Source organism: Leptomonas pyrrhocoris (genome assembly GCF_001293395.1).
Source record: "Leptomonas pyrrhocoris isolate H10 chromosome Unknown, whole genome shotgun sequence".
NCBI classification, from domain to species: domain Eukaryota; phylum Euglenozoa; class Kinetoplastea; order Trypanosomatida; family Trypanosomatidae; genus Leptomonas; species Leptomonas pyrrhocoris.
This window is the reverse complement of record NW_015438381.1, coordinates 129,260-149,053: the sequence shown is the minus strand read 5'-3', so window position 1 is coordinate 149,053 and position 19,794 is coordinate 129,260. Positions and strand designations below refer to the sequence as shown.

The window sequence follows — 19,794 nt, the reverse complement described above, 5'->3', positions numbered from 1 at the left end:
CGGCAGCATCTCTGCGTTGAAGGCGAACCCGTACACGCCGTACGAATACCTTGTCGGCAGCTACGGCCGGCAGGTGTGCCTCTTCGACCTCCGCGATGGCAGCGGTGCGGCGCGGCTCGGCTACGCCCACCCGTCCTCGCAGTTTGCCTTCACCAGCGCCTCCCCGACGTCTCGCTACGCCACCAGCAGCCATCTGTCTCCTCTGTCCTCTCTGTGCGTGCGTGTGTGCTACTCCCGCCGGTACCCTGACGCGGTGGTGGCCGGCTACGCCTGCGGCACGGTGGCCGTGTGGGACCGCCGCTACCCAAAGCTGCCGAGTCTCCTCTTTGGTGCGACGCTGAACGGCGCGATGGCCGGAGACGGTGGTGGTGGAGGCGAGGGCGGAGATGGCTGGAGCCGGTCCGAGGCCGCTGGTGGGGGTGTCAACCCGTTGTCGATGGAGGGCAGCGCGCTGACGATGATCCGGCAGCTCGACGTGCACCCGTGCAGCAAGCGCTTCCTCACGCTGACGACGACGCCGACGGCGCTGCAGCTGGTGCAACCGTGTCGCGGTAGCGGCTACACTGTGGATGCCTCTTCGGAGAGAGCGGGGACGGGAGAGGGCAGTAGTAGTAATAGCAATAGCGTCGGTGCCGGTACTGCGACGAACCATCGTAACCGCACCGTCCCCCCGTATCAGCGCCGCCCTCCACCGGCGTGTGTGGTGCAAAACTACGACCTGGCGACGGACACGGCGGGTGACAACCGTGTTAGGGACGCCAGCGAGGAGGATCGGAGCTGCGAGCCTGGTGCGGCGTGCTTCCACGACTTTAGCCCCGTCTTCTGCGTCGGCACCGGCAGCTCCGTTCGTCTGTACGGCATGTCGCACCTCAGTACCATGGCCACGTACATGGACGTTGACCTCGCGTAGGGCACGCCACGCGTGGACGTTTCGCACTCCTTGTTGTTCTCTTTTTCGTTGTGCACCTTTCTTTCAGTTGTTTTTTGTAGAGGCCCCATAGAGAGTAGACGAGCCCCCGGTAAGCATGTTGACTCAGAGTAAAAGAACTGTCTTCGCAATGGATAGCTGGCCATCGTGCGAACGCTCGCCGAACACCCACACAGTCCTTGCGTTTCTCACACAAATTAGAAGAATTAAAAAAAAGAGAAACTCGTGAAACGCACCTGACGGGGGTTGCTGGGCAACTTGCATTGTTTCCAGCCAACGCGCAAGCACCACGAGGCAACGCTCTCCTGCTCTCTCGTCTTCTCCATTTGTCTCTTCCTGTCGTCCTCTCTTTCCGTTCGGAACGCACCACACCGCGCACACGCAGTTTTCTTTCCTTTTCCGGTTGGGCAAAAACGTTTACTGTTTCTACTGCTGTTTACTGTTTTTCAGCATCGAAATTCACTCTACTGAGAAGAAGAAAAAAACACCGCTTTTGACTTCCTGCGCGTGCTGTACACGAAGTAGCTTGACCTTCATCACGTCCGCAGCGTTTCAGCGCTCGCATCTGTACCTTTTTTGTTTCTTCTCTGTTACTTAGTACTCTCTACTTAGGTTACCAAAAAAAAGGTCCTTTTTGAACTGGCGTATTCGCTTGAGTTTGGGGCCGTCTTCTGTTGGACTTCCTCAGTTTTTTTTCTTTTCTTTCTAGCTCACTGCCTTGCCGTTGGGCAACGTTTATATCTACACCTCCCGCGAGGCACTCTGTGCAGCGAGTATCTTCGTCGTGTTGACGAGACCGCGCGTCTCGTTCTACTCGTTTTGCTTCCTCCTTTTGATTTTCCTTTCTTTACTTGTTGTATTGCCAACTCCGTGTAACTGTACTGTACCTTCTACCGTTTGGTTTGTCGCCTTCGACGAAGCTCACGGCTCACCAGATATCTGCCGCCTCCCCGATACACTTAAAACAAAGAAGAATAAGAGAGAATGGGCTGCAAGAACAGCACGACGAAGAGCGCCAACGACAGGAAGGCCGCACCCGCAGCGAATGCGCAGAAGCCGGCGAAGAAGCCCGCGGAGAAGCGGAGGGACGACGCGTCGGCTGCGGATGCCTCGCACATCACCGTCGACCCAACCCCGGCGGCGGTGACTTCCACCACGCCGACGCCGCCGGGGCCCGATGCGGTGAAGGAGGACGAAAAGAGGAAGGAGGAGAAGCCGAACGCACCGGCTGCGGAGGAAGAGGCGGAGAAGAAGCCCGAGGAGGAGGAGGAGACCCCTGCTGCTGCTGCTCACCCTGAAAGCCGACAAGAGGAGAAGGCGGCGGCAGCGTCGGCTCCTACGGCCGCAGCGGCTGTGAAGCCTCTTGATCAGGTGGCCACAGCCCCGGCGGAGGAAGCGGAGGAGGGGGAGGAGGACGCACCGTCCAACGAGCCCCGTTCCCGTCCCGCCGCCAGTCCCATCCACCAAGAGAGCCAGACGCAGCGCGTGCGAGACCCCAACTCGACCTACGATGGACCGGGGCCAGCGTCGATGTTCCCCATCGACAACATCTACCGCTGCTTTGACGAGGAAAAGGGTCTGCTCTTCCGCCTCGTCAACAAAAAGCGACACCTGTGGGCCTTCTACAACGACACGACGGAGTATCTGATGCGCGTGTCCGTCACCTTCGGTCCCGAGAGCTCCGTCACCCCCCTCGATGACACCGAGGCGACGATCGTGAACGCCGAGACGGGCGAGTGCACGTTGGTGCTCGAGGTTCCACCGGGTGCGACGAAGCAGTTCATGCGTGGCGAGTACAACGGCTTCACCACCTGCTACGACGCGACCCCGCTAGACAATTTCGAGGAGACCCCAGGGGCGCCGAGAGAGGAGCCGGTGGCGCAGCAGCGGTAAGTGGAGGCGGTTTAAGCAGGATGGCGACGTTGCGCTGATGGACCGCCTATGGACGGCGACGTGCGCGCCTCCGTTGTGGAGGCCAACCCGTGCATGGAGGGAGCCGGAGGATGACCGGAGAAAAAGGAAAAACAAAAACGAAGCGCGAGGAAGCGTAATTGTGGAAGGACGTTTGGCGTGCCGCCGCAGTGTCGCAGAGGGGTGTTTTCCCCCTCCTTCTTTTTTGTTTGGCTGTGCGGGATGCTGTTCGGAGATACTTGAAATTGCGTAAATTCACACCAAATGCGCAGTGAGACGACTACGCTGAATGCGAACTCGATTGCTGGTTTTCTTATCATTTTTTCTCTTCTGTTCCTATCTTTGTGCATCGGTTTTCCCCATCGGATATGTGTTTTTATGTATTTCTTCTTGTGCTTTGAGGTAGGCGACTGCGAAGCACTCCGTGACCCTGTTTCTCGGTCAAAGTATGCTTCTTCGTAAATCACGCGACGACGTGCTCCTCGCTAGCACTTCTATCGTTTTGACAGTTTCGCTTGCAAAAGGGCGTGTCGGTGTGGGGCAGTTTGCGGTATAATTGTTTTGTTCTGTTGGGTAATATACGTTGCTCACAATCGGGTCAAGTTCAACTTTTGTTCGAGGACACGTGAGGGGTGTGGAGGAAAGCCAGACTGATGTTTGCGAGTTGGAGGAGAGTCTTTGGCATCCGCAACCCGTAGCCGCAGTTTGCGTGGCGGTGTCGGGTGAGTGAGCTGTACGAGGAAACGGGTTGGTAGCGGCAACGTGAAGAGGAAAACTCGTTCAAATCTGATGGCTCACAGTGTGTGTGTGTGTGTGTGTGTGTGTGTGAGCGTGCGTGCGTGCTGGTATTGTTTCGAGCTGCTCTCGTCTCTCCTTGTTTTCCCTCGCGGGCGTTCGTCTTGCTGCACCTCCCGCTTCTGTCTGTTGTGCGCTGTGCAGATACACAATAACGACAAAGATGAGGAGAAGGCCGGCAGTGACGAAAGGAAGAGCATCAAACGAAGGAGGAAGGGGAGTGAGCTACGAGTGGCTCAAAAGCTATATATATCTAATCATATATCGGCAAGTGTATCTATAATACTTCCAGTATGTACCCAGCGCTCGAAAACGTTAACAAACGCGTGCAGGTTTGCGGTGTGTGTCGTCGTATCGACACGGAGCTGTGTGACGACGATTACCCCCGAGGCACCTGATGATGAAAATGGAGATAATAATAATAAAAAGGAAAGTATTGCTCTTTGGTAGCTGCCGCTGTTTTAGACGCCTTTGCCAACACGCCGTCGTGCTCTTGTTTCCTCTTTTCCTGATCAGCACCGAAAGGCGGCGCATTTGTCAGCAGGCAACACCCATCGATCGATGCTGTGCTTCTTTTCGCTGTAAACTGCCGCTACTCGATGTATGTGTGTATGTACGGAGCTACACTCTTCTCTCTCTTCTCTCTCGTCTTCTCCCCCTCGCTCGCCCGTCACCCCCCACATTCACCAGCAGTCGCAATCTCCCCTTTTGTTTTTCTTCTCTCTCTGTTCTTTGTTCGAGCCGTCGACACAATCGTGTGCGGCGGGTACCGAGAGAAGCGTCGAAGCATCTCTTGCAATCGTCTCTGAAGCAAACGTTTACGTTCTCTCTTACAAAGAAAGAAGGAAAAATATAAAACTTCGTTTCGACTTCTATCCACACTTCGATATTGTTTGGGTCGTACGTGCAGGCTATCCCACAACACCTCCTTCTCCTAATGCTGCTTGTATTGCAAACGACACTTTTTTTCTTGTTTGTTTGCGGTGCTCAGTTTCTCTTTTTTTCCTTCTAAAATATTAAAAAAAAACACACACACACGAAATATTGCTCTTTGCTTTCTCTCTCCCATTTCCTTTTTTCTCTCTCTTCGAACTCCTGTACAGTCGAGGAATAACAAAGGTGCGTGTGAAGAGGTAATTCGCATTTCGCAGCCCCCCTTTGCTGGTGCAACGACGTTGGAATCGTTCATGTATAGCGTTGTACGCGGAGTCCGCTGAAAACCTTTTTCTTTGTTTTTTTCGCCTATTTGCGCATAGTTGTGTGTTTTCTTTTTGTGTTATTATTTACATCCATCTTGTGAGTTCTGCGTTTGGCACCTTTAATACGTGTTCCCCTCAGCGGAACGTTCTTATCTTGTTGTTGTTGTTGCAGAGTTGAATTACGCAAAGAACTCCTTTATTGTCGGCGATTTCCTGCTGTCCTCTTAATTTTTCTTTTTATATTTCTAGACGTCGAAGCTCAACACGGCGCTCCTTCCCACTTCAATAGTTTTCTCTTTTTGTTTTTTCCTTCAGACCTCAGCGTTGATTGTGGCCTACTTCTTTCTCTTTCTTTTGTTTTATTCTAATCGTTGACGTATAAAAGTAATGGGCGCTGGAAGCAGTGCAGCGAAGGATTCCACGGAGACGCTGCCGCCGGCCTGCCCTGTCTTCTACAACTTCTCCCCCAGCACGCAGCACATCCCGACCTCCACACTGCCTACACGCGATGCGCGCGGCCACGTACGGCGTCCGGCGGGCGGGTGTGCGGCGCGCATCATCGCCCTCCGCCATCTTCCCGTCGTGACTCCCGACGCGAGGAAGGAGGCGAAGGAGTTTCTCGCCCATGGGGGCACAATGAAGAAGGCAGCGCGCGGCGACGAGGCCGCGCTGGCGAAGATCAAGGAGATGGAGGAGCAGGCGAGGTCCGTCCTACGCGACCCGTGTCTTCCCCCGGCCGTCAGCTCCTGCTTTCTCATCAATATCGCGGTGGATGAGCAGGGCCGCCTCGCGCCGCTGTCCACCGACGGCGCCGCTGGTCTGACCGACACAATGAACATGATCGACAACTGCGACTCCGACAATGCCAGCGAGTGTGCCTCCACCGCGGTGGCCTCGCAAGTGCATCCGGTTGGGCGAAAAGGGTTTAACTTCGACACGGCCAACAGCGGTAGCAATGCGCAGAAGCCGGGTATGATGGGTGCCGGCGCACGGCGGACCTCGCCTCCGAGCGATACCCGCGCTGCGCAGGAGGCGATCGGCAACAGCAACAAAAAGAATAATATGGCCTCGTTGCCCTCTCCCAAGTCGCACCGCGCTTCGGCAACTCCCTCGTACGACGTGACAGCCGTGCAGCGGCTTGCTCCACAAGGAACGGCGTCAGGCGCCACCAGACCGACTCCTTCCCCTCCTTCGGGAGATCCAAATCTGCTGCCCTCTATCTTTGTTCCTCCACTCGTCTCCACCTCTGACCTTGACGCGGACGGCGACGACGCGGAGCTCACCGCCCTCATGAACTCCTCGGTGCGGTCACTGTTGATTAAGGGCAGCCGCTTCCGCAAGGGCGATGGTGGTGAGTCCACACCGACGCCGGTCACCGCCAGCCTGGGTGAGGCGGCCACAGCGCGGCTGCGACGGCAGCACTCGCGCATCAAGCTCCTGCAGGTTCCAAACCGCACGCGGTGGTTTCTCTTCAACGACAGCCGCACCCACGAGGCGCAGGTGACCGTGATGCTCTGCTACACCAAGCAGAAGGACGCAGCGGACTTGCCGGGCAAGGGCAGCCGCAGGGAGAGCCCTGCGAGTGTGGCCGCTTTGTCGCCCCGGAATGACGTGCCCGCCTCCCCCTCCGCCTCGCCCCCGGGGGAACTGAAACTGATGTGCGTGCCCACCCCGCTCTCGCACACCGCAACGGACCCGAAGGAACTGAAGAAGCAGCTCGCCAGCATGTCCAGCAGCAGCCGCAGTTTCGTCGAGATCGAGCCGCTGTCCTTCTCCGCCTTCTTTGCGGCGCTGCCCGCCCCATCCGGCAGTTCGCAGAGGGAGTTGCTGTCAAAGTTTGAGGCGAACGTCCCCGGTATGGCGGCGGTGGCCGTCTTCGTCGTGTTAGCGCCCGGTGCGACGGTCTTCCTTGCGGAAGGCGAGGCCACCGGCTACTTCGTAGATACCCACATGGTTCCCTTCAACAGGTCCACCAGCATGGCGGTGCTGGGCCGTCTGCTCACGCCGGACCTTGTGCGGCTCGCTCGTCAGAAGAGCGAGGCCTTGAGGAAGGATTGCCACCACCATAAGTTGATCTTCCTCTCGAAGCAGGCGGATCCTGCTCCTGCTGGTGGCGCAACGGGCCCCGGAAACAGCATCTCCTCCCCTTCCCTTCTCATCGCAAAGCCCGCGCCTGCCGCGGAGGGGCGCGTCGTCGTTCCGCTGGAGCAGCCCAACAGAAACACCCATCCCGACCACCACCAGAACAATGCACGTCAAGACACCGGCGGTGACCGGCAAAGCACCGCCAGCACCGCCAGCACCACCAACACCACTAGCACCACCAGCGCAAACCCGTCTCACCCCTCTGCGCACGCCCCCAAACCGTTATCACGACTCTCGGCGGACGCAACGGAGGCGATCAACGCCGCAGGTGAGACGGCTGTGCAGCAGCAGCGGATCAGCGCCCGTTCACCATCCATTCCCCCAGCGCGTGCCACGACGACGGAGGTGAACGGCGGCGTCGTGGTCGGTGGATCGGAGAGCCCACAGGCGCGCCGGAAGAGAATTGGGCCGATGCTGCGGAACCCGAGTTTGGAGGCCGCCGCGGTGCAGCTGGACGATGACGCGAAGGAGCAGTCGTTTCATCGTGACTTGCCTGCCGCTAACTCGTTCGCGATTTCTTTTTGAGAGCGAGAGAGCGAGGGAGGCAGGAACGGAGAAAGGAAGAAAGTTGTATGTGCATGAGAAAAGAGTTTGCTGTGTTTTAGTTTTCTCTCTCTTCTTTACCGTTAACGATTGTTTTTCTGTGTTGTACAACGTTAACCGACGGTTCTGTGTTTCGCGTCTCCACGATACCGTACTCTTTTCTTCGTCTGATGTTTTACTCACCTTTATCTTGTCTGTTTGCGCGCTAACGGCACGGAGCACGCCAAGCATCAGCAAAAGGTTTTCTCTTTGGTTTGCTTAACGTTTGCGTCGCTTTTGTTGGCGGGGTTTTCTCTCTTTTTTTCTTGTTTTTTCTTCAGGTGTAGAAGATGTACCATTTTATTTTTCTGCTTCTGCTTTACTCATTCAGCTCAGTTGCTCGAAACAAAATAAAAGGAGAAAAGTTGGAATAGTCGTGCAACGATGAGGTCAGAGAGTTCTTACGAGGCACGAATACCGCGACTGGACTCGATTCGAGAGAGAGAGAGAGAGTGCAGTGCACGGTATGATGATTTCTTTCTTGGACGATTCTTTTTCTTCCCCTTTTCCGCTTATTATATCCACTACGTTGATGTCGCCTTGAAGGACACCGGATGGAATCAGCAAATGCGTTGCCCGACGAATGTGATTTTGTGTGTAAAGTCAATCTACGTTTTTCCTTTTTGATTTATTAAGCTCTCTTCGTGCAAACGTGCGTCCTTCTTGTTTTTTTCCCCTATACAATTTTTTTTAGTTCGAACATCGATGTATTGTTGTGAACGCGCGCTATTATTGTTTTTTTATTCTTTTTTTTGTATTTATAATGCTGTTATTATTATTATTATTATTATTATTATTATTATTATTTTTAGATGAGTTGAGTGCCTTCATGTGCGCACCTGGGATTTTCTGCCTTGTTCTTCTTGCTGTTGAAGGCACACTTCTGCCTGCGAGTTCCCAGTACGACGAATAGCAGTAGCAATAGTATTAATAAATTTCGAAGGAAGCACATTAACGAAGGAAGGATGCCATGGTCAGCTTTAATGGCCCTCTACGCGGCACATTGTTCGCTACGTCGGACTCTGCGGAGCTTGTTTCCCCTTCTGTTTGTAAACGACGGCCGCCTTCAATGCTCACCACACTGCGCATATATATATATATTTGAGGCATGCTGTTAGCAAGTTCTTATTTATTGCGTGAAGGGCGCTGACCTGCAGCTCTCGTAGGAAGAATTGTGGCTTTTTTTCTTGTCGGAGTGTATGGCGTGTCCGCGCGCGATTAGCAATAAAAGCGGACTCTCCGTGTCTCGTTGCTGAGCGCAACTTACGCACTTTCTGCCCCCTCTCCTCTTGTCTCTCCCTTTTCGCTCCTGCTCCTGTATCTTCTCCCTCCCCATCCGCCTCCCTACGCAGACAGGTTACACGACTCATCAAGACGATTAGCTCTGATCTGTTTTCTCCCCTTTTTTGTTTCCTGTGCTGCCTCGCCGTCATCGCTGCTCTGCGTCGTGGAAACCATCGCTCGCTACGTCGACGTCTCTGTTCGTATATTCTCCATTGTCACCAATTGCATTACTCACGTGTGCGTGAGACAACAACAGCAGCAGCAAGACAAGAACGAAAGAAGATGGGCTGCGTTACGAGTTCTAAGAAAGACGTGGAGGCTGTACCGAGCGGTGAGGTAAAGGCGCTCTCAATGGACATGAAGACGCGCTTCGCCAATGTGGACGCAGAGGTGCTGGGCGACTACAAAGACGAGGCCATGGCGGAGCTCATGTTCGTCTACGGCCGGTCCGCGAACATCTACATAATCAAGACTCCCCCTTTCCACCCGGCAAGCCTGCACGAGCGCAAGGAGGAGGAGGCCAAAAATGAAGGGGAAGAGGACAAGGAGTACCCGCAGGAGGAGACGAAGGAGGAGCCGGTGAAGGAAGTTCGCTGGGCGATCTTCAATGACAGCAAGGACGATGCCAAGTTCGAGACCACCTTTTTCCACGCCGAGGAGCTGCGCAACGCGGGCAACGGGGACGGTGTGAGCTTCGTGCGCAAAGAGAACGGATCCGTTGTGGCGTCGGTGTACGTGCCTGCTGGTGCTACGGTGCCGTTCGTAGAGGGGCCCATTATGGGCTGCATGTACAAGTGCGTAGTGCACGACCCCAAGACGAACGCCTTCGAATTTGCTGCCGCGGCGAAGTAAACAGACGCGTGATGAAGAGGAAGAGAGCAATTTTTTTTTCTCTCACCGGTCCCGGTTGGAACTGCGGTGTCTACCCTTTCTTTCTCTCTCTCTCTCTCACGTGCAGCAACTTCTGTTGTGGCTTTTTGGTTTGTTTGCACTCAACGTCTTCTTCGTTCTTCATTTCTATTTCTGTTGTCCTTTTTTTTCTTTCAAATAGCGCGCCTCGCAGGAGTACCGGCCAAAGAGTTAACGCGAAGCAACAACAGCGACCGAGACCCCCTAAAGGGAAAAATCAATGTAGGTTGCGCCCGCGCAAATGTGCACAGACTTTTGAGCTGTCCAGCAGCAATACCAGACGAAGAACTCCATGTGCATATCGCTTTGCGTTAGCGTGTCGAGATGGATGACTGGCAGTTGTAATGCTGCGATCGGTGTGTGTATGTGTGTGTATGTATCTAGTAGAGAAAAGGGACTGCGGTCGGCTTTCTTTCTGTTGTTGCTGTCTATAGTTCACCCCTTCTTTTGGCTGTGGCGGCTGTGTGTATGTACGGTGGAGGAAAAGCGCACGCGTTTGTTTCGGGCTGTGTGGTGTGTGCCGCTCATTCGCGAAGCTTGTTTCTCCCTTTTCCCTCTTTTTTCTTTGGATGTTATTATTCTGCATCTGTACCTATCATTCTCTCACTTGCAGTATATTTATTTTCTTTCTGTCTCTTCTCTTTGTTCTCGTTAGCATTCGGGCCCTTCGACGCTCGGCAGGGTCGAAAGGAAGCACCGGAAAATGTTTTCCACAAGACAATGGTAACGCAGCCTTTGGCGAGTCACGTGCCGGCTCCAGCGAAGGCGTGCCACTTACGTGTGCCGACGGCTGCCGTGAAGAGACGTGAAAACGACGTTGACGTAACGCAATTAAACGGGGCGTTGCCCTTTCGCCGGAATCGGCGGAGCATCTTTCATCTTCCTATTTGGTTCTTAAGTATGTTTTTTGCGTTAGCTCCGGTGAAGATCACAAAATGCGTTTCCATTTTCGTGCTCCTCATCTCATTCGTTCCATCTTCTACACTCTTCTCGTTCTCGCTCTCCTTCTGCGTGCCTTCACGTCCTCGCCGTGCGCACCCGCGCCTCTCTCTCTCTCTCTCTCCAACTTCACCACCAACAGCTGCAACTTCCACGTCTTTTTTTTTCTTGTCTGCTCCTCTTAGCGCTCCTTTTCGTTTTTCATTTGCGCCGGCAACTGCAGTCCCCCTCGCTCGACTACATCCACGCTCCCCTTCTTTCCCCGCGCTCCACCACCACCACTACTATTACTACTGTTACTTCTACTCCTTCATCATGGGCGGCAAATCCTCCAAGGGAGACGGCGAGTTCAACTGCGGTGGCCCTCAGGACTTCCCTTTTGACGAGAAGTTCCCCCTTTTCGAGAAGGGGAACGGCCTTCTCTTCCGCCTTGTCGACAACAAGGAAAAGCGCTGGGCCTTCTACAGCGATTCGAAGAAGTACGAGTTCCACGTCACCGTCAACTTCGGCCCTAACTCGCGCAACTTGGTCGCTCTAGGCAACACCTACCTCGCCGAGGACGTCGATGGCGGCTGGAGCGCCAAGACGATCGTCTACCCCGGCAAGACGGAGCCCTTCATCCAGGGCGAGGTGGTCGGCTTCGACTCGGTCGTGAACGCGGTGCTGCTGACGACGGAGTACAAGGAGCGCAGAAAGGAGGAGAAGAAGGCCGAGAAGAAGGCCGCCGCCGCTGAGGAGAAGGACGCGGCGCGCGACGAACTCGGCAGCAACACGAATTAGGGACTTCTTGTGTTCCCTCTCAGGTCTGGTTTTTGGTCCCCCCAAAAAGAGGAGGGGGGAGGGGGAGGGAGGGAGGGGAAGTACGCGGGAGGTTCCCGTGCAGGAGTAGGCAACAAGATGAACAGTAAAGGATGCCACGGCGTTCGAGTCGCTGCGTTTTCATCTTCTCGTCCCCTTCGCTCTCTCTCTCTCTCTTCTCGGAACAATAAAATGGTTTCCTTTTAGTGTAATGCTTTGTTGTTCTTTTTAATTGATCACCTTCTTTTATCTTCTTCTCTTTCTCCTCCTTTGGCTTACCCAACCAGAAGTGGGGAAGGCGCGCCGCAGTTTATATATACAGAATCGCTGTTTTATATCCACCTTCTCATGCCGTTCTTGCTGCTTTCTCTGTCGTCTTCTTTTTCACTACTAACAAGAGTTTTAAATTTCTATTATTATTGTTTCCTCCTTTGTTCGTTTCACCGTCCCATGCTTGGCGCGTGTATGTGTGTGTGCGTGTGGTGAGTAGAGGGGAGTTTTTTTTTTTTTAGAATCCAATTCGCGACTCGGCGGCGGTTCGTCCACGCACGCGGTGATGCGTGCGCGCCTGAAGCACAAGCGCGTCGACCGACAATTACGCTGTTGTAGAACTACCTCTTTTTTCTTTTTTAAGGATTTAACGAAAACTGGTGAACACAAACGAAAAGCACGCGCGCACGCACACACGAGCTGTATTACCAATCAGCGGCACTTTTCTTTTTGAAATAATATCTTTTCTTTTGGGTTTCCGCCTTCCTTCCTTCCTCCTTTTTCTCTTTTCTGTTTTTTCATTTTGTCCCTTGTGGGAACGGAGGCAATGGAGGGTGAGACGCCGGAGCAGCGCGCCGCCGTCCGCGCTGGTTGCGCGATGCGTCTCAAGGGAAGACCACAAAGAAGAAAAGATCGAGAAGGCGCCACGAGAAGTCGGAGAAGCGGCAGAGCTATTCTTTCTTCTTTTCTTCTCTTGTTTCATTCGACACGAGAGCTGAATTCGAGGAGGTGGGGCGCACGATCATCAGCGCCTACGCAACAAGAGGGGTGCTAGTAGCAGTCGGTATAGAAAAAAACACCACAGCAGCGAACACAGCAAACGTTACCGTTTCTTTATCGAGTGCGCAGACGGGGAAAAGCGCTCTGGGCCGCGAACAAAGCGGAGCGCTCTTCACCTATAATTTTTGTTTCTTCTTCTTGGTTTATTGTTCAAACAAACAGCGTGCGCCCTCCATCAGAGGAGGGGGGGGGGGGAACAGAAGGTGAAAGGAAGCAAGAGGTTGGTTTACACGCGTGCGGTGGAAGGCAGAAGCTGATGGGCTGTCCAGGGAGGATCTCCGCTCTCTGCACCGGCTTAGATACCGCTTTTCTAGCCTCGAAGAAGGGAGGGAAAGGAAAGGGAAGGGGGAGGCGGAGGCGGAAGAGGAGGCAGTCGACGCCTATCGCCTTCGTATTACGTGTGCCGTAAGCGCCATGTTCATCCGTGCTCGTGTGCTTCCGCGTTGATTCACGCTCGCCCAGACACTCAAAACAACTCCAGCAACAAGGAGGCGCTCCGCTGGGCTTTCTTTTGTGTGGTTCACCTATCGCCCGCTGCTTCCTTAACGCAGAGGGTGCATCGTCGTAGGTGCGGGATGAGGCGAGCTCCTCAGTTTCCCGGAAGAGAAAAGAAAATATATATGCATAAAGATGCATGCTGAAGTATCGTCGTGAGCGCAACTAATACCTGTAAAGGAGCAAACAAATAAACAGACGAATAGAGTGGGGACTCTTTCAGAAGCCTGGTTTTGCTGACGTAAAAGAAAAAGAGGTGTTGAAGCTCGAAAGTGATGCAGGCGGCACCCATGTGTGTGTGTGTGTGTGTGTGCGTGCACGGCCCATCGCGCTGTGAATGCTGAGCTTCTCTGATTCCACTGAAGTATTTTTTCTTTTGTTTAGCTGATTGTTTAGGATAAGTATGTGTCGAAGAGGCGAACTTCGACATTTCCCCGCTTGGGTAAAAGCGTCCGTTTTCATTTCGCAAGACTCTCGGCCCTTCTCACCGGCGCCTCCTCTCTTCGCAGCGACCACACTTTCTGGCCTTTTCCTTCCTGCTTCTTCTCGTCTTTGTTTGCGGTGCATCTGCATCCCCTACACGTGCGATGGGCCCGTCCTTTTTCGTTTGGGACTGCGGTGCCGGGGCTACGTACATGAACAATACTCATTAACAAAAGCATCCCCAATCGAGGTCGCCTTCACCGACACGTGTGTGTGTGTGTGCGTATGTGTGAGCTCTCCAAACACGACGGCTAATAATACTATTATCATAAAAGAAAGAGAGCAAAATACGTCTTCGCGCACGACACACGGTGCTCAACAAGCAGTCACGACGCGCCGCAGCACGCACAATGGAGGAGGCGAAGGCAATTCAGGATAAGCTGGACGAGCTCCAGCAGGAAATGCACGCAAAGGTCGAGGCGTGCGACGTGAAGTTCAACACGGCGAAGAACGCCGTCTTCGCGGCGCGGAGGGAGACGATTGCGGACTTGATCGCCAAAAAGCAAGTCCCCGCGAATTTCTGGGCGCTCGCCCTCATCCGTCTGCTGCAGCTGAAGGACCGCGAGTCGACGACGATGCCGCACTTCCTCGGCCCCTACGATGAGGAGCTGCTGAAGACCTACCTCGAGGAGATCCGCGTCGAGTACAACGAGAAGGGACACAAAATCACGCTGCACTTCAAGCCGAACCCCTTCTTCGAGGAGACGCAGCTGTGGGCGGAGGCAGTGGAGGTGATGGACGCGGAGGACGAAGACGAGGAGGACTTGCCGCCCGTGGAGGAGAGTTGGTCCTTCTCGGGGGTGACGTGGAAGGAGGGCCACGGACCGCGGATCGCCGACGAAGACGACGAAGACGACGAGGAGGGGGACAGCGAGGATGACGCACCAGGAAAGAAGCGGACCCACGCTGCTGCTGCTCCTGCCGCTGGTGCTTCGACGGCGTCGTCCGCCGATGCGATGCACGGCCCCAGTGTGTTGGAGGTATTTACCGAAATGCCGCCGCACCCGGAGGAGGATGAGGAGCTGGATGAGGAGGACGATGACGTCATGGCGGACGCGATTGAGGACTGGGAGGCGGAGATGGACGATCGCAAGATGCTGCTGCGTCTCATCGAGCTGTACATCCACCACAATCCTGTGGAGGCGATTCAGGAGGCCGCTGCCGCGGCAGAGGCAAACGGTGCCGATGGCGAGACGGCTGCCAAGAAGGCCAAGACAGAGTAGTCGATTCCCTCTCTCCCTGTGCAACTATCGGAAAAGTAACACGGACTTTTCCGCTTTTTTTTTCTTGAGTTTCTCATAAGAGAATAAACGTCAGATTTCTGCCTTTTCGTATCGATGCCGTCTTCGCATAGAGAGCGGGAGAGTGTCCGTCGGAGTAGTAAAGAAAAGGAAAGAAACATAAACCTCCTCCGTGGAGCACCGATGTTCATTTGAGGTGTCCGTTTCATCTTGCAAAGGCTACCGTTGGAGAGGTGCTCGTTGAGCTGCGTCAAGAAGACAGCGTATTTTCTTCCGCCTGATGACTGCGTCGCTTCGGCGTCTGCTTTACCCCCGGCTCGTCGGGTGTAATGGTGTACGCAGCACGGCGATAGGACGCTTACCCAGCTAGTGCCTCAGTCCGCCTCCCATCCTTCTCAGCCATCTACCTTTCCTCCTCCCTTACCGTTCAACCACGCATCCACGCACGCAAAAAATAATATACATGTATATTCCTGTTCTCCTCCATGATTTCACTGCAATTTTCTCTTTACCATTTAAACTCTTGTTTCTATCGTATGACTGATGAGCGCGACCTGTTGTGGCAGGTGACCTATTATTGTATTTCTCTCTTTTAGGGAAAACAGCGGTGAATCAGAAGAAAAAGGAAGAAGGGGAGGAAAGCCCCTTTGCATGTTGACCGAACGTTGCTTATCAGCGCACCGTTTTTTCTTTTCAAAATCTTGCGCGTTTTTTTTCTTTTGCGCTGAGCTCAAATAGCATGTGAATACACTCGATAGCATTTCCTTTGTTTTTTTTTTACACTTCCCATCTCGTTTGGCCCTTCCTGCTCATCCTCTCCGCTTCGATCTGTTAAAGCACAGCATTCTTTGGCGAAGCGTGCAACCGTGCTTCTCCTTTTTCTTTTACTGTTTTGATCCTGTCCATTCGCTGAACGAGCGTCCCACATAGGCAATATCTATCTATCTATCTATCTATCTATCTCTTTTCACCTCGTAAGTTTCGTCTCATTTTTTCTTTTCAGATTCTCTCACCGGTATTAGGACTCCTTAACAATAGCAGCAGTAATTGACGCTTCCTCACGAGCATCGCACGAGTTTTTCTTTTCCTTCTCTCCGTCATTTAACTTCCGCGATTACGTCTTCCGTTCCGCGAGCGGTGTGTCTCTTCCACTCCTGTTTGTTGCTTTCCTCTAACTGCATTTTTCATTGTGCTCCGCCTTCTTCGACACTCTTTGCAGCTAAGCGCAAGAGGTAGAGGCGGACGCTATACACGCATATATTTATATATATCTATATTCCACACGCTTACTCCCTCAAAAAAGAAATAATAATAATACTCAAGCACGGTTTCGTACCCACGCATTACGTTGCGCACGTGTTTTTCTGTTTAGTTACTTATTCGTTTTGTAATACGCGGCAGGCGCCTCACGTCGTATAACAAAACACCCTTCGTTGAAGAAAACAGGTAACCGAAGGAGAGCTTCTTTTTTCCTTTCCCCCGCACCGCCACCGCTCCTTTTTTATTTTCGCTGAAAGTTACTTTCCTTGTTTTTTGAAAGTTTTTTCCTTTCCCGGTTTTGCTGAAGGTGTCTCTCCTTGTTTTTGTTTTTCGTCTTCTAATCATTGTTATTGCTCTCCCTCTCTCTCTCTTCGCGTGTGGCCCGAAATCGCCCGTTTCTGTGTTGCGTCAAGAAGAAAACAAAATAAAACTGTTTTATTTGTAGTTCTTTCTATAACACGACTCCTGTGCGCTTCAAAAATAATTACGGGAAGACAAATCAATCATATTCATCTATTTACTTAACGGCCCTGAGCAATGGGATGCATTCCGTCCTCCACGTACTTCGAGCCGAACTCGCGCCATGCCGGCACGCCCGGCCGGCCCACCACCACCAACGTGCACAGCGGCAGTGACTTCGTCGTCACGCGCCACGTCTCCACGGCGCAAATATCCAGCGGCCCCCAACAAAGCAACACCCGTAACAGCCCCCGTTGCAGAACCCCCGGCGGCAGCCCCGTGCTCCTGTCCCCCCACCGCAGCCTCTACGTGTCGGCCCCACCGCAGCTGCGCAGTCAGCGCGACGTCAGCGCCGACACCGCCTACACCACCTGCAACGGCGCCAAGTACAGATTTCTCTACGGCCGTCCGGTGGGCTTCGCAGGAGCAGAAGAAGTCATCTCCTGCCTCGATGACGCAGGCATGCAGGGCAACCTGTACCGGCTGGTGCGCAGCAAGCTCGTAAGCATCGGCGAGGAGGAAGAAGGCGGCGGCGGCGTGGACGGTGCGGGCCAGCGCCATGCCGACACGCTGTTGGAGGCCGAGGCCATTCAGAGGGAGCAGGGGATGGAGCTGCTGGCGTGCTCCGTCACGGCGCGCCGGCGGCGCAGCGGCGACTCCCGTGCGTCGGCACTGCAGGAGCAATACGTCGTAGCTTTGTTGGGTACGGACACGATTCTGGACCCCTCCGCGATTGCGCCGTCGCGGCGCCGGCTGCGCAGCGCCGCCGTGCAGGTGACGGAGGCGGCAGAGCAGAAGCCCAACGCCGCTCGCCTGTCTGCGGCGGTGCCACCGCCGCCCCCCGGCCAACCCTCGTTCTTTTCCTCCAGCGAGAGCAAGGAAAGGGAGGTGGGCAGAGGGGCCCATGGAGGCAACCTGCTGAACTTCAACTTGGAGGACACGGACTACCAGTTCTTTCCCCAAGCGCATTACTCCGCGTTGCCGGCGCAGCGCAAGGCTGGCGGGTCGATGCCCGTCGCGCTTTGCCCACCCAGTCGCACCCTTCGTATGCCGGTGCGGTTCAGCGCCGTCGAGGACCGTGTGATGGCGTCGTCCGGCAAGGCAGGCGACAGCGGCAAGAGCTGGAAGGACCGGGTGATGCAGCAGCGCATGTTCCGCCTGGCCACGTCCGAGACGCGCACCTGGGCCTTCTACAACGACTCGGAGTACATCATGCACGTCTACACCCTGTTTGACCGGTCGTCGAAGCTAGAGTCGCGGGACAGCACGCGTCTGTGGCCCAGCAGCGTCTTTGACGACGGTAACGAGGCCCCCACGCCGCCGCCCGTTTTCTTCGGTCTCTTCTTCGATCAGGACGGCGAGGAGGCCGTGCCGGCGTCGGAGATGCCGGACAGCGCCGCGCACCGTCCGCGGCGCATGTTTGGCACACGCGGGATGTGGATCGCCGAGTTGCTGGTGCCACCGCGCTCGACGCGGCTCTTCGTGGAGGGCAAGATCAGAGGTGCGTACCGGATGCGGTGTACCCGACTCGACCTCGATGACTTGGTGGCCGCGACAGGGACGGCGCTGTCGGTGGCGCAGCAGCGCAACGCGAGACACGCCTCGACGGACCGCTTTCGGTTTAGCCTGCTGCGGCCTAGCCTCGCCTTCTCCACGCCCAAAGTGGCTGCCGCGCCTTCCAACCCGCGGCTGGAGACCTCTACGACGACGACGACACCAGACGCAGCAGCAGCAGCGACGGCGGGACACGCGGAAAGCAACGGCGCGGCAGCTGCCCTGCGTGAGCTGAATCCCACCGGACTGTCTCACCTCCCACCGCCGCCACCTCGACTCCCCCTCGTCGAGGCGACGCTCACGAGCGCCGAGAACGTGGCGCAGACGCCGCATCAAAGACGGATGACAGCGTCGCTCATCGAGGCAAGCTGCGGAAGAAACCGCGCCGGTCTTCCCTCGGCACCGGAGATCGGCTGCCACTCCATCGTGACCGAATCGCAGGGCGTGCTGAAAAAGTTGACGTACATCTCTCACAACGCTGGCCGCACCGCGGCAGACGCTCTCCATGTGCCGGAGTCGCGGCCTGTCGCTCCTGCCCGCGCAGGGGTGCCGGCGAACTCTAGCGCTGGATCGCAATCGACTACGCCACCGGACTCCCCGGAAAAGGCCGGTGCGACGAGCAGCCCCATCTTCTTATCCGCCACGCCCACGGCAGTGCCGAGTGCAGTCGTCGGCCTCGGACCGCACCCGCTTTCCGTGGCAGCAACGGCGAACGCATTGCCGCAGAGGGACACGAACGGTGTTGCGGCAGACAAGGAGAGTGCAGCGTGTGCGGCTCCGGCGGGTGATCTGCCCAACAACGTGCTACAAACAGTGTTGCAGGGGCACGACGACGAGGTGGAAGAGCGCAGCCGCCACGACGGCCCGCTTGACACATCGAAAGCGGCGGACAACGAGCGCCGTGAAGAGAGCAGCGGGCGCGCACGCATCCCACACATCTCGCCGCCGCTTTTCTCGCTCGTCAGCCGAAGCGTCGACGACAGGTCGGATACGGCGGACGGGGGGCACAGCACCTGCGATACGCAGAGCAGCTGCGCCGGATTCGCGAGGATTCGACCGAACCGGCAGCGTGTTGCCCGCACCGGCGGCGACGTCCTCTCCTCCATCTCAGCGACGTCGATCGGCCAGGAAAGCACCGGCGATGACACGCGCATCCTGCGCACCCGCTGCACCGACCCCAACACGGAGGCGCCGCCGCCGCCCCCACTATTCGTCCGGGCCGCGACGCGGACTTCAGTGTCCGACGGGACGACGAGCGCAGCTGTGAGCCCCGAAGACGGCCTCGAACGCACTGCGCCGATGCACACATCTCGTACGGAACCCCACGCGTTGGCAGCCTCCTCTCCGTGCACGTTCAGCAAAGACGTCTCGAACTTTCCCCGCATCGGCGGCACCGCGACTCCCGTAGGCGGGGAGGACAAGTGCTTGTCGGCCGAGAGCTCCGGCGCGCTCAACGGCACCCCCTGGCGACCGGTGGTGCACACACTGACACCGCCGTCGAGCTACCAGTCGGGGCGCGCCAGTCGCATCTGGATGCCCGACACCTCGAGCTTCAGCTCGGTGAACGCAGATGATTCGCCCGACCCGCTGGGCGCGGAGGGCGGTGTGCAGGTGCAGGACTCGACATCCGCCGCCAACGTGCGCACTATTCTGCTCCCGAGCGTTGCGGCGCCCGCTGGCCACGCCACGGAGCTGTAAAGGGAAATCGCGCCTTCAAAACGTGCGCAACGATGCGGCGAGCGGTTCTTTGCAGCACTGCGTG

General features: G+C 55.7%; 7 protein-coding genes across 9 annotated transcripts; all 7 read left to right on the top strand.

Moving 5' to 3' along the window:
* Positions 1-349: 349 nt before the first annotated feature.
* On the top strand, positions 350-910 carry ABB37_08557 (hypothetical protein; the record flags this gene model as incomplete). The annotated part of the gene is made up of 1 exon (XM_015807609.1): positions 350-910. The coding sequence occupies one exon, from the start codon at positions 350-352 to the stop codon at positions 908-910; it is 561 nt and encodes a 186-aa protein (XP_015653691.1).
* Positions 911-1,312: 402 nt separating this feature from the next.
* ABB37_08556 (putative mitochondrial calpain-like cysteine peptidase) lies at positions 1,313-2,821 on the top strand (the record flags this gene model as incomplete). Its single annotated transcript, XM_015807608.1, has 1 exon — positions 1,313-2,821. Exon 1 carries the CDS (start codon positions 1,913-1,915, stop codon positions 2,819-2,821), a length of 909 nt encoding a protein of 302 aa, XP_015653690.1. The 5' UTR covers positions 1,313-1,912.
* Positions 2,822-4,323: 1,502 nt separating this feature from the next.
* ABB37_08555 (hypothetical protein) lies at positions 4,324-7,503 on the top strand (the record flags this gene model as incomplete). 2 transcript variants are annotated; one of them, XM_015807607.1, is made up of 1 exon in its annotated part: positions 4,324-7,503. In XM_015807607.1, the coding sequence occupies exon 1, from the start codon at positions 5,221-5,223 to the stop codon at positions 7,501-7,503; it is 2,283 nt and encodes a 760-aa protein (XP_015653689.1). In that variant the 5' UTR covers positions 4,324-5,220. The 2 variants fall into 2 exon arrangements, with proteins under 2 accessions (XP_015653689.1, XP_015653688.1); XM_015807606.1 differs by having other exon boundaries at positions 4,327-7,503.
* Positions 7,504-8,911: 1,408 nt separating this feature from the next.
* On the top strand, positions 8,912-9,696 carry ABB37_08554 (hypothetical protein; the record flags this gene model as incomplete). Of its 2 annotated transcripts, none has more annotated exons than XM_015807605.1 (1): positions 8,912-9,696. In XM_015807605.1, exon 1 carries the CDS (start codon positions 9,127-9,129, stop codon positions 9,694-9,696), a length of 570 nt encoding a protein of 189 aa, XP_015653687.1. In that variant the 5' UTR covers positions 8,912-9,126. The 2 variants fall into 2 exon arrangements, with proteins under 2 accessions (XP_015653687.1, XP_015653686.1); XM_015807604.1 differs by having other exon boundaries at positions 8,916-9,696.
* Positions 9,697-10,833: 1,137 nt separating this feature from the next.
* On the top strand, positions 10,834-11,472 carry ABB37_08553 (calpain-like cysteine peptidase putativecalpain-like cysteine peptidase Clan CA family C2; the record flags this gene model as incomplete). The annotated part of the gene is made up of 1 exon (XM_015807603.1): positions 10,834-11,472. Exon 1 carries the CDS (start codon positions 11,008-11,010, stop codon positions 11,470-11,472), a length of 465 nt encoding a protein of 154 aa, XP_015653685.1. The 5' UTR covers positions 10,834-11,007.
* A 2,221-nt stretch (positions 11,473-13,693) lies between these two features.
* ABB37_08552 (hypothetical protein) lies at positions 13,694-14,741 on the top strand (the record flags this gene model as incomplete). The annotated part of the gene is made up of 1 exon (XM_015807602.1): positions 13,694-14,741. Exon 1 carries the CDS (start codon positions 13,869-13,871, stop codon positions 14,739-14,741), a length of 873 nt encoding a protein of 290 aa, XP_015653684.1. The 5' UTR covers positions 13,694-13,868.
* Positions 14,742-16,556: 1,815 nt separating this feature from the next.
* On the top strand, positions 16,557-19,730 carry ABB37_08551 (putative calpain-like protein; the record flags this gene model as incomplete). Its single annotated transcript, XM_015807601.1, has 1 exon — positions 16,557-19,730. One exon carries the CDS (start codon positions 16,557-16,559, stop codon positions 19,728-19,730), a length of 3,174 nt encoding a protein of 1,057 aa, XP_015653683.1.
* Between the last annotated feature and the right edge of the window lie 64 nt (positions 19,731-19,794).